Raw genomic sequence first — 12,764 nt, 5'->3', positions numbered from 1 at the left:
GCGCACTGAAAATGCAAATGTTTTTTTTTTTTCGTCTAGTCTGACAAATCTTTTCAGTTTCGCAAAGCGAAAACACGGGCTGTCCAATAAGTTTTGATCTAGGATCACATGACTGGAGCAGCTGCTGTTGCACAAAGGGTGAGAATGGTGGCGCTGTTTCGAAAACCAGTGTAAACAAACAACGAAGAAAAGTCTCCTGGATAAGAGAGTGGATGCTGAGTTCTTGTTATCGTTGGTATTTGAGAACAGATTTATTCTCACATGTTCTTCCTTCAGAATAACATTTCTAATAATCATCCACTGAATCATGTGACCTGTAGAGCACCGTCCATTTTCTTCCACGTGTACGAGTGTTATGAGTCGGAGCGTTGAAAGTTGGCCAGTTCACCTCAAACTCCATCACCCTGAACGTAGGAGCCCCACAGGGCTGTGTCCTGAGTCCCCTGCTCTACTCTCTTTTCTTTTCAAAGATCTTTTCTAAATGAAAGAATTTGGATGATGACTGGTGATCTTTTACATGTTAATGACATTAATTAGGAGTCGTTTACAAGGCAGAGAGCTGAAACCGTTCAAGTTCAAGATCATTCATAGATTTCACATCTGAAAGAGAGGCGTTTGTGCATTTTCTGCAAAGACATTCATTCTATGAAACATACGTACGCATATGTGATAGATGATCATAAGATCAATTTTAGGATGGCTTCTGCACAACATTTTATAAACGAGGCCCCTGGAACTTAGCTGTAGACTGAGAGATAGAAACGTTGCATTCCTCTCTTGGAAGAATCCACCGAACAGATGGGAAGAAGTCTGTGTAGACCGCAAACTTGCATGGAGTCCAGGAACGTGATCTGAAGTGAGAATAAGGGGTAAGTCCAACTTGTCTTGAACATAGTCGAGACCAGATGATGTGTGAGTGATTGATGCTGGCTTATAAAGATTTTGTTTGAGTTTTATTATATTTGTGGCTGATGTTATGAAAGCTGGGGACATGGGGGTTTAGCCTTCTTGCACTAAAATAAGAGCAATTGTTTTTTTATGAATTAATTTTGGGTACATGTTTGTGTTGTATGGTAGAGGGGCAGTAACTTTGTAAGATGAGTACTAGCCCATTTTTACAGGAAATACACCACATTATATCATGGGGACTCAAATGGCCCTGAAAGCTAGGAATGACCCATATCCTGATGGAGATTGTCCCAAAACACACTACAGACCACAATTTTTTAATGGTTTAATGGTTAAAGTTGATGGTTTGTAATGATATTTGTAGTGGAAACCATTAGAATTAATAATAATCAGTTCATTAAACAATGTTGAATTAGTGAATAATGTTTCAAAACATATTTCAGCAGTGTAACTCACACATTTCACCAGAGGATGGCATTCAAATATAATTTTTGAAATATAAGAATACATTTCAGCTTGACCGAATGTTGATAGAAGGCAATCTTTGAGTTATTCTGCACACAATAAATAATAACATTGATACTTTAATGATTGTTGCATGTTTCTTTTTGCCCTAAAAAAGGTTTCATTTGATATTTAGTAATAAACTAATAATTTTCTATGGCTTGTTCTAAACATGCATCAAACTAACTACTATATTTTTCTGTTCTTTCAGACAGAATCTCACACAGGCTCATCTTTCACTGCTAGTTATTTTCTGAACATCACTGGACAACATATTTGAATATATACTTTTACCACATATGTAAATATTTTTTTCGTTTTCTGTACATTTTTATGCACTATACGGGACTTTTATTTTGTTGTACTGGTATGACGTCATAAAACCGCGCTGTGATTCGACTGAAGACAGGTTTGTGTTTTTAATCATTTAAAGCAAAGTGTTTAAATCGATACAACCCGTTGGAGCAATTTCATAGTTTTTAATATCCATGTAAGATTAATTACTGTAATACTGCAGTGCTTCATCTGTAACATTTACGAGCGCTAATTTGTCCGTATATCTGTAACAGAAAAGATGAGTCTCGAAACGGATCTTTTAGAAACAATTGAATCGATTCAGTGATTCGAATCACTTGATTTGCTCCACACACGTGACCACTCTTACAAAGCTGTATTTAACAAGTGCATTCATAAGAAAAATAGTATAGTAAATGTGATCTACAAAAACAAACAATATAAATCATAAATACCTAAATATGTACTTTCTAGATTATTTGTGATAGTGCTTGTGCTAGTTTTTAAATAGTAAATAAATCAGACTAATCTATCACTCTGACTGATTACCTTACCAGTGTGCTGACTACTGAACTAAGGAGCTGATTTGAGTTAATTATTCTCATATTAAACATTACAGTGTCCAAACACAGACAACAACTCCTGCTGAAGCAACTGAGATCCATAAAGATGACTGAAGAAACACTCAAACAAGAAGATACTGAGGAACAAACAAAGATGGCGTTCATTAAAGAGGAAAGTGAAGACTTCAGGATCGAGGAAACGTTCAGAATCAAACAAGAAGATACTGAGACACAAAGAAAGATGGCGTTCATTGAAGACGTGAAGATTGAGGAAGTATTCAGTCTGAAACAAGAAGATACTGAGGAACAAACAGGTTGGTTTTCTTTCTCAAAGATTAACTCAATCATTTGATCTTTAATAAAATGTCCAGCTCTGCAGGAATGAGTGGCATGTTATACATTAAACTAGAAAATATAATACAGAAGTAGCCGAAACTAAACAATTATTTAGCTTCACATTGAACAAAATGTTACTTCTGAATGGAAAACAACGAGAAACACCTTTATTTATTGAAATGCAACCTTTTAAAGAATACAAGATTGAAAAACATTTTCCGCTGAATTTCAGACCGTTACTGCCCATTCCCACAATGTGTGTATTTCACTTCCACCACCTCCACAATGTCAAGAATTTACACAAATGTTAAGGCTAAAATAATCTTTTAGGGGTGCATTCCCCAAAAGCATTGTTAGCCGACTATCATTGCAAGTTACCAACATATTTATGTTAGTTATAGTAATGATTTGGCATTTCCCAAAACTATAGACCCAAATTAACAATCTTTCATTCTGTTTATACTTATATATATGTATATAGTGCTGCTTTGTGAACCCTTTAGAATTTTCTATATTTCTGCATAAATGTGACTCAAAACATCATCAGATTTTCACACAAATCATGAAAGTAGACCGAGAACCCAGTCAAACAAATGAGACAAAAATATATACTTTATCATTTATTTATTGAGAGAAATGAACCAATGTTACACATCTGTGAGTTGCAAAAGTATGTGAACCTTGGCTTTCAGTATCTGCTGTGACCCCCTTTTGCAGCAATAACAGCAGGTAAGCATTTCTTGTAACTGCTGATCAGTCCTGCACAACAGCTGGTAGGAATTTTAGCCCATTCCTCCGTACAGAACCACTTAAACTCTGGGAAGTTGGTAGGTTTCCTCCTATGAGCTGCTTGCTCCAAGTCCTTCCACAACATTTCAATTGGATTAAGGTCCGGACTTTGACTTGGCCAGTCCAAAACGTTAACTTTGTTCTTGACCATTCTTTGGTAGAACGACTTGTGTGCTTGGGGTCATTGTATTACTGCATGACCCACTTTTTCTTGAGACTCAGTTCAGATGTCCTGAAATTTTCCTTTAGAAATTGCTGGTATAATTCAGAATTCATTGTTCCATCAATAATGGCAACTTGTCCTGGCCCAGATGCAGCAAAACAGGCCCAAGCCATGATACTACAACCACCATGTTTCATAGATGGGAAGGTTCTTATTCTGGAATGCAGTGTGTTCATTTCTCCAAACATAACGCTTCTCATTTAAACTAAAAGGTTCTATTTTGGTCTCATAAATGTCCACAGAACATTTCTCCAGTAGCCCTCTGGCTTGTCCACATGATCTTTAGCAAACTGCAGACGGGCAGCAATTTTTTTTGGAGAGCAGTGGCTTTCTCCTTGCAACTTTCTTGCCATGCACACCGTGGTTGTTCAGGTTGTTGAGGGTAACGGTGGTCTTGAATTTCCTCCATTTGTCCACAATTTGTCTGACTGTTGATTTGTGGAGTCCATACTCTTTAGAGATGGTTTTGTAACCTTTTCCATCCTGATGAGCAACAGCAACTCTTTTTCCGAGGTCCTCAGTGATCTTTGTTCATGCCATGATACACTTCTACAAACATGATCGGACTTTGATAGATCCCTGTTCTTTAAATAAAACAGGGTACACACTGACATCTGATAGTCATCTCAGTGATTGAAAACACCTCTGAACAAATGGACTTTAATTTCACCTTCAAATGAACTGTTAATTCTAGAGATTCGCATACTTTTGTCACTCACTAATATGTAATATGGGAACATTTTCCTGAATAAACAAATGACAGAGAATATTTTTGTCTCATTTGTTTGATTGGGTTCTGTTTGTCTACTTTTAGGACTTGTGTGAAAATCTGATTATGTTTTGGGTCATACTAATGTAGAAATATAGAAAATTCTAGAAGGTTCACAAACTTTCAAGCAGCACTGTATATATGCCCTACTCATGTCTTGCCCCGAGGGGCCTCCTGAGATTTGAGTCGTCCACTCAACTATCATGCACATTCTCTGAGTTAGAGCTCCTCTCGCTGTGGTGTCGAGTGGCTTCACTCTTTAACTCCACTCTGCAGTTTCAATAGATGGTTCGGCCCACTTGGACCTCCCTGTCACACTGCCCTTATTGTTGGGCGAGGACTGGAATTGAAAACCGCTGCTCTATGGTGTGACCCTGTTGGAATGTGTAGATCCCCTTCTAAGCTGGATCCCATTGCTAATGTCCCATTTGCGGTCAATCTGCTTCCTGGACATGGCAGTGCTCCCCTCACTGCGGAAGGGTCTTTTAGGAGCTCGCCATCATGATGTGCTCCCTATCCCCTGGCTGGGTGTTTGCTTCGAGAAGCTGCCCTGGCCAGGGTGCACTACTCATCTCTCACCCTGAGGGGTCTCCTGGGATTGAGTCTTTCCTTTAACCTTCATGCACTTTCTCTGAGCTGGAGCTCTTCCCGTTGAGCTCGCTGGTCTTGGGCAGACTGTGTGGGTCCTCCTCTCTACTTAGCTAGGTACACTGCCAATGGGCTATTGATCACGTCGGTCAAGCTGGGTTCCTCTGTCTCCTTGCTAGAGGTTGAACCCTCCGCTATTTGAGCTTCATGGCAGTGAAATCCGGTAGTTGGGCCGTTTGCTGCCTCCCTGATAAGCTGACTCTATTTGGGTCAAGCCTGGCAGTGCTCCCCTCACCTCAGAGGGTTGTCCTCTAGAGGACACAGTGTCTCGTTCCCTTCTCAGGGAACCATGGTTACATACGTAACCTGAGACAATTTGTGTCGAGACCCACAGGTTCCTAGTCCCAAAGCAGTCCCCTATTGTGTTAAGTTTTGTTTTGCTTTGTTTTATGAGGGGCTTGATTACTGCCATCTTGAAAGAATTTGGGACATGTCCTAAAGAAAACAGAGTTAACAATATTGACAATATTGATATATAGGTTCTGAGATTACAGGTTACAGTACCTTTGGATTTGGTTGTTTGATGCGTTACATGTGTAAATTTTTTTTGTTGTTGTTGCTATGTGTCATTAAACCAGAGTTAATTTGCATAAGTTTCTTTCCGCTTTAGACCTGATGCCACTGAAAGAGGAGAGTCAAGAACTCGATAATATGGAAGAAAAGGATCAATATGAGAAACCTCATCAGTTCATGACTGGAGAAAAAGATTTTAACGACTCAAAGATTGAAGAGACGTCCTCACAAAACAAAGGAACTAGAAACATTAAAGACTTCGAGAAAGTTCAAACTGGAAAGAGCCCTTTCACTTGCCAACAGTGTGGAAGAAGTTTCAGTCACAAAAAAACCCTAAACAGACACATGAAAATTCACACCGGAGTGACGCCGTTCGCCTGCCAACCGTGTGGAAGAAGTTTCAGTGACAAACAAACGTTTAACAGGCACATTCAAATTCACACCGAAGTGAAGCCTTTCACCTGCCAACAGTGTGGAAGAAGTTTCAGTAAAAAAAAAACCTTGAACAGGCACATGAAAATTCACACCGGAGTGAAGCCTTTTGCCTGCCAACAGTGTGAAAAGAGATTCTCTGACAGAAGAAACCTTGATGCCCACATGAGTGTTCACACTGGAGAGAGACCTTTCACCTGCTCTCAATGTGGAAAGAGTTTTACACAGAAAAAACACCTTAATGTCCACATGAGTATTCACACTAGACAGTACACCTGCAAACTGTAGGAGTTTCACACAAAAAGGTCATCTTAAGACTCACATGAGAGTTCACACTGGAGAGAAGCCATACAAGTGTCTTCAGTGTGAACTGCGCAAACCTTGAGAATCACGTAAGAGTTCACACTGTGGAAAGAGTTTCCCGAGCCAAGGAAACCTTAAGATTCACATAAGAGTTCACACTGGAGAGAAGAGTTTCATGTATCACTCAGGCTTTAAACATCATTTACAGACTTACGCCTGTTTCAGACCGCGAGCGTGAGCTTCACGTCAGCGTCACTGCAGCTGCAGACTCCTGAGAGTATTCACACTGGAAGCATTTGTACAGCGTCACAGCAGTGGCTCCAAAGCTGCATATTTCTTTACAAAGACAGCTATAAATTTGCTTTTATAAGTTGATTTACAAAACTGAGCAATATACATTTATTCTGAAGGACATCAGTTCAGTTGTGATCAGTGTATTTTTTTTTTTTGCCATCATACTTAACAGATGCATATGAAAAGACACATTAATGTGAGACCTGTTTGTGTTCCTTGTTAAATAGTAAAGCAAGCGAAAGTGTAATACGTGTGTGAGACATTAAGGCTCTGTTCACACTACAGCTGAATGTGGGCTACATCTAATTGTCCACTTTCACGACCATTTCTTTTATTTGCATCCTTCTTTATACTTCAGCTAATTTTTGTTACAAATAAAAGGACATAAACTAATAATGAACTCTGCACTGTTATTTGATTTCAATGATTAGGTAAACATGTGTTGAATATGGACTTAGGACCAACCTTTTTTACTCCACGGACCGGTTACGGTTTCGAAAAAAATCTTGGGGGGGTATGGGGTCTTCTATTCATTTATACTGTTGAAGTAGATTCGTCTGAAGTTAAGACGTTCACCGGCATAACTATTGCGCAAAGTTTGCACGTTGCTTGTGTGATATCCATTGGCTCACCTTCATGGTTTAACACAGAAATATTTGGAGTATTGCGACATAACTGCAAACCCCCATGCATATGTATCTTAAATGCAGGGAAACATGAAAGAGGAATAACTCGGTATGTCTGAAACACGTCTCTATGCTTGTGCGAGTACAGCACGCAAGTAATGAATTGAGTTCTGTTTCGTTTCTTCTTCATGTGGTTTTAAATAGCTTGAACGTGTAAATTGGCATATTAATCTGTGAATCGCATGCTAAGCGATGGGGTCTGGACCTGGTCTGTATATCACGGATCAACTGCAATCCGTTTCTGCCCTAATAGCCTATATGACAAATTAGTAAATAAAATAGAGCGTCGTATCTATACACATTATCCCCAGAATGTTCCCGCGACCCGGTAGGAATTCTTCTAATTATTATTATTATTATTCTAATTTATGAGCTACTATAATGACCATATTTTGTTGTTGTTGGAATCCAACTTGGTATCAGCTTCTTCACACTTTCATTACCTGAAGCTGTAAATCACATCTCTCCGTCAAATAGAAAGACATGAACAAACATAAGGCTGTATTTGCTTTCTTTCTATAGAAATAAACCTGTGCAAGACCCATCATGTCACATGTGGAAATGTTGGGCAGCAACTTGGAAAGTTTATAATTTGTAGCATGTCAAAACTAGCAGCAGCAGTGAGGTACCAGAGAGGTTTGGTGACAGCTGAAAGAGACTCACTTCAACGCTTTCCCTGAATTCATCCACTTGTCAAGCATTTTTCCACACCTCTTCCTCATGCCCCCTGCTTAGCCCCTAAAGCCCCCCAACAGCTGAGATTGGTTCTAGCTCGGCTGCAGCTGTTTCCCGCGCTTACAGCTGTAAGTCATGCGGCAACTGTTGCCAACTACTTTCAATGGAAAGTAGCTAAGCTTGCCTGAAAAGTTGCTACATGTTGCTAAATTATGTCATATGCTACTCAGCATACTCCATACATTTGCATCCGATCTAGTGTCAGCCCTTTACTTTTGTTCTAACATCCAGAACTGTGTTAAAACAGTTGAATTCTCAATAAAGCTGTTCTCATTGTTCTGTTGTCAGACAACGTAACAGACATGAACACATGACTAAACACAGTCCGTTAACACTACATCGTAACCAGAAGTTACTGCTCTGCATTAAAACCCTGATTCATAATCAAGATGTCATCTGATAAATTCACCATAGAGAAGTCAGAAGCAACAGTCTTTCTTATTTTGTCTCAGCATCTCTGCCACTAGCTGAACAGGGCAGACGCAGAGAGGGGTGCAAGGGAAAAAAATGTTAAACGGGTCTGAAAAGTTACAGGTGAAGGGAAGTGGAGTATGATTTTTCTGGTTTTAGGAAGTAAAATATACACAAATAGAGAGAAGGTCTCTTCATGTGTGTTTGTGTAAAAAAAAATAAAACCTTTCACACCTCTGCTATATACACTCACCTAAAGGATTATTAGGAACACCTGTTCAATTTCTCATTAATGCAATTATCTAATCAACCAATCACATGGCAGTTGCTTCAATGCATTTAGGGGTGTGGTCCTGGTCAAGACAATCTCCTGAACTCTAAACTGAATGTCAGAATGGGAAAGAAAGGTGATTTAAGCAATTTTGAGCGTGGCATGGTTGTTGGTGCCAGACGGGCCGGTCTGAGTATTTCACAATCTGCTCAGTTACTGGGATTTTCACGCACAACCATTTCTAGGGTTTACAAAGAATGGTGTGAAAAGGGAAAAACATCCAGTATGCGGCAGTCCTGTGGGCGAAAATGCCTTGTTGATGCTAGAGGTCAGAGGAGAATGGGCCGACTGATTCAAGCTGATAGAAGAGCAACTTTGACTGAAATAACCACTCGTTACAACCGAGGTATGCAGCAAAGCATTTGTGAAGCCACAACACGCACAACCTTGAGGCGGATGGGCTACAACAGCAGAAGACCCCACCGGGTACCACTCATCTCCACTACAAATAGGTAAAAGAGGCTACAATTTGCACGAGCTCACCAAAATTGGACGGTTGAAGACTGGAAAAATGTTGCCTGGTCTGATGAGTCTCGATTTCTGTTGAGACATTCAGATGGTAGAGTCAGAATTTGGCGTAAACAGAATGAGAACATGGATCCATCATGCCTTGTTACCACTGTGCAGGCTGGTGGTGGTGGTGTAATGGTGTGGGGGATGTTTTCTTGGCACACTTTAGGCCCCTTAGTGCCAATTGGGCATTGTTTAAATGCCACGGCCTACCTGAGCATTGTTTCTGACCATGTCCATCCCTTTATGTCCACCATGTACCCATCCTCTGATGGCTACTTCCAGCAGGATAATGCACCATGTCACAAAGCTCGAATCATTTCAAATTGGTTTCTTGAACATGACAATGAGTTCACTGTACTAAAATGGCCCCCACAGTCACCAGATCTCAACCCAATAGAGCATCTTTGGGATGTGGTGGAACGGGAGCTTCGTGCCCTGGATGTGCATCCCACAAATCTCCATCAGCTGCAAGATGCTATCCTATCAATATGGGCCAACATTTCTAAAGAATGCTTTCAGCACCTTGTTGAATCAATGCCACGTAGAATTAAGGCAGTTCTGAAGGCGAAAGGGGGTCAAACACAGTATTAGTATGGTGTTCCTAATAATCCTTTAGGTGAGTGTACGAGACATTAATTTGATTTATTTTTTCATTATTTATTAAATTATTTGTCTTTATTCTGTACAAAACACTAAAGTGGGTGTTAATATTTTCATAAAAGTGTAAATAGAAAAGAACAATGAATATTTCAGGGATAGCACAGTTTAAAGGCACCAAAAGTTTTGAAAACAACAAGATTCAGAAATAAAAGTTAGAAACTAAAATGTAAAGACACCTTAAATATTTTATATTTATTTTATAAGTTAATGATGCACTGACAATCTTCACCAACACACTTTATAATAATTTTAAATGAATGTGCTTGATTAATTTTCTATCCGTCTATCTATGGTATAGATTATGGAACACATTCACTAATAACCAGGAGTTTTCCCCCAAACAACTGTTTATTGCTGCTTACTGATAGTATGGTAGTTGTAGTGGTTATGTTTAGGTGTGGGGATCCAGAAAATATGTGCTTTATAAGCACTAAAAACGGCCAATATGCTAATAAGCAATTAGTTAATAATAAATGTGCTCTCTAATCTAAGAATAATTAACCTAAATCGGGTGAGGAACATTACACTCACTTGAAATGTAATTCTGCAGCTGCGTGGGATGAGGATGACTCGCACTTACTTACCCATCCAGGATCTTTCATTGAAAAATTTCATTTCATGAAGAGTTTTCATTTTGGGGTTAAGTATCCCTTAAAGGAAACCGAGAAGCACATCCTTTACAGACACTACTGAATTTAAAACTATTCATCCTGCTGCTAGAAATTATAATGCAATATTTCGATAATCTGAAGAGAATAGGTCATTATTCGCACTCATTACGCTACTAGTTTACAAGTTTAAGTTTGCTACAATAAAAAAAACATATATATATATATGCAACCCTAAACTTTTGTCCTAGAGTCCCACAAACTGTGCATTTGTTTTCCTTACCAATAATGACATTTAAAATATACACCTTTTGAAATACCATAAAAATAGCAGGTAGCCCATGTGAATTATATAACATTTAGTCTATCATCTCATAATAGCCTACCAAAATTTGATTAGCAGTAGAAGTGAAATCTTGCTGTAGTCTTTAAATCTGAGTACTGTCTTATGTTTTAAAATCTCTTACAGAGGAAGTTTGTTCCCATCAGTCAGGACTCTGTAAGCTTTTTCTTTTGTTTCCACTCGCGATCAAATTTGCAGGCAGTGCCTGCTGTGTCCCCTAGCACCTCGCAGGACAGATGGCACAACATGGGTGAGGATGATATTGGGCCTCTGTAGCCTGTGTTTAGACCTTCTTGTATACCTGGGCCAAAGTTGGTGACAACTGCATCTGTACTACAGACCATCGTTCAGCACACAAATGCATATGTGGCCAAAAACATTTCTGCAGAAGACTTGAAGTATCACCTGACACTTGTTGTGTACAATGAATGATGGGATACGCTCAGCCTTAAATATGCTCTGAAATGCTATTAGAAATTTAGTATATGTGGCATTTTTAGATCTTGCACACTTCCTGTCACATGCACGTGCTCTCAAATGGTCTGCAAGACTCTCAATACTGCAGATGCGAGTATTGGGGGGGGGGGGTCACTTGTGTGTGTTCACATATCAAGAGCACAGCAGCGCCTCACAGTGTTCCCTCTAATAATACAACAGAAAATATGCACTCATGACAGACAGCTTAGGATGAAGGACATCTAATGTTCTGAAAGAACTGTCTTTGTTATAATTTTCTAATTTACGATAGTGACTTGACTTTACAGTCTCTCACAAAAACTCGATTATCTTTTAGTGGTCTTCTACTAGCAAAACATTTAGTCAACACAAATTTGATCAGATATACACATAATTTGCATATTATTAATTGAATTTATTTTCAGGTGCTCAAAACAACCTATGAGTGCCCACGTGCAAAGATCGCCAATTTCAAAAATGTCCGATTTCTGAAGGTTCCCAGAGAGCACACGTACGTCTGCAAGATGTCTGTTAAAGATCTCTTGATCTGGAAAGCATCTGCTGTCTACAAACGTCTTTCAGATGTCAGTTTTACATACATTCTAAATCATAAACATCTTAAAGACATCTAATAGACGTCTATTTGACATCTAAAAGGAAACGTCCTATAGACGTATTGCAGATGAGCAAACACCCTAAAAAATACGTCTTGCAGACGTCAAATAGACGTCTCCGAGATGTATGTGTACTATCAGGGTTCCTACAGCAACATTAGTCATTGAGATGAATACGGGAGCAATAATATAGCACACGTACATCATGGAGACGTCTATTTGACATCTGCGAGACGTATTTTTAGAGAGTTTGCTCATCTACAATACGTCTATAGGACGTTTCCTATCAGATGTCAAATAGACGTCTGTTCTTTAAGATGGTAATGGTTTAGGAAGTATGTAAAACTGACATCTTACAAACGTCTGTCAGATGCTTTCCAGATCAAGAGATCTTTAACAGACATACATGTGCTATCTAGCAGATATGTTGCTTCTTATGTTATGTGCACCTCCTGGGTAACAAACATCTTTTTCTAACAAACCTGTTTTTTCTCTTTACAATAGCTGACACTTGCTTTGGTATTCTGTTATCAAACTGAATTAAGTCTACTTTGAGCTAAAATGATTTGTAAGTGTATAAATGTCTTTGTACTGAGAGATCGTGTTTAGTCCCTAATGCTTGTTGTGTTGTGTGTCAAGCATGATCGAGGCTTACACATAAAATTCTTCATGCTTCCTGTGTGGTTGTGTGCCAAAGAGTGCAAGAGAGAGGAGAGACTGTTTTTACTTCTAACCCGTTCTCTCACTTCTGGTCTCTCTCTCTGTTTCTCCACCTCCGTCCTGTGAGAATATGAAAACTCTCAGCAAATGTTCCTCCCACACAAGCATTC

The 12,764-nt window shown here is 39.2% G+C and overlaps 1 protein-coding gene across 1 annotated transcript; it reads left to right on the top strand.

The window, feature by feature from the left end:
- Nucleotides 1-1,774: 1,774 nt before the first annotated feature.
- LOC306854830 (uncharacterized protein) lies at nucleotides 1,775-6,968 on the top strand. Its single transcript, XM_079393075.1, has 3 exons — nucleotides 1,775-1,822; nucleotides 2,327-2,584; nucleotides 5,646-6,968. The coding sequence occupies exons 2-3, from the start codon at nucleotides 2,377-2,379 to the stop codon at nucleotides 6,266-6,268; spliced, it is 831 nt and encodes a 276-aa protein (XP_079249201.1). The 5' UTR covers nucleotides 1,775-1,822; nucleotides 2,327-2,376; the 3' UTR covers nucleotides 6,269-6,968.
- The last annotated feature ends 5,796 nt before the right edge of the window (nucleotides 6,969-12,764 follow it).

The sequence above is a fragment of the Barbus barbus genome (assembly GCF_936440315.1).
Source record: "Barbus barbus genome assembly, chromosome: 3".
In the NCBI taxonomy this organism is placed as follows: Eukaryota; Metazoa; Chordata; class Actinopteri; order Cypriniformes; family Cyprinidae; genus Barbus; species Barbus barbus.
This window is presented reverse-complemented; position numbering and strand designations above follow the sequence as displayed.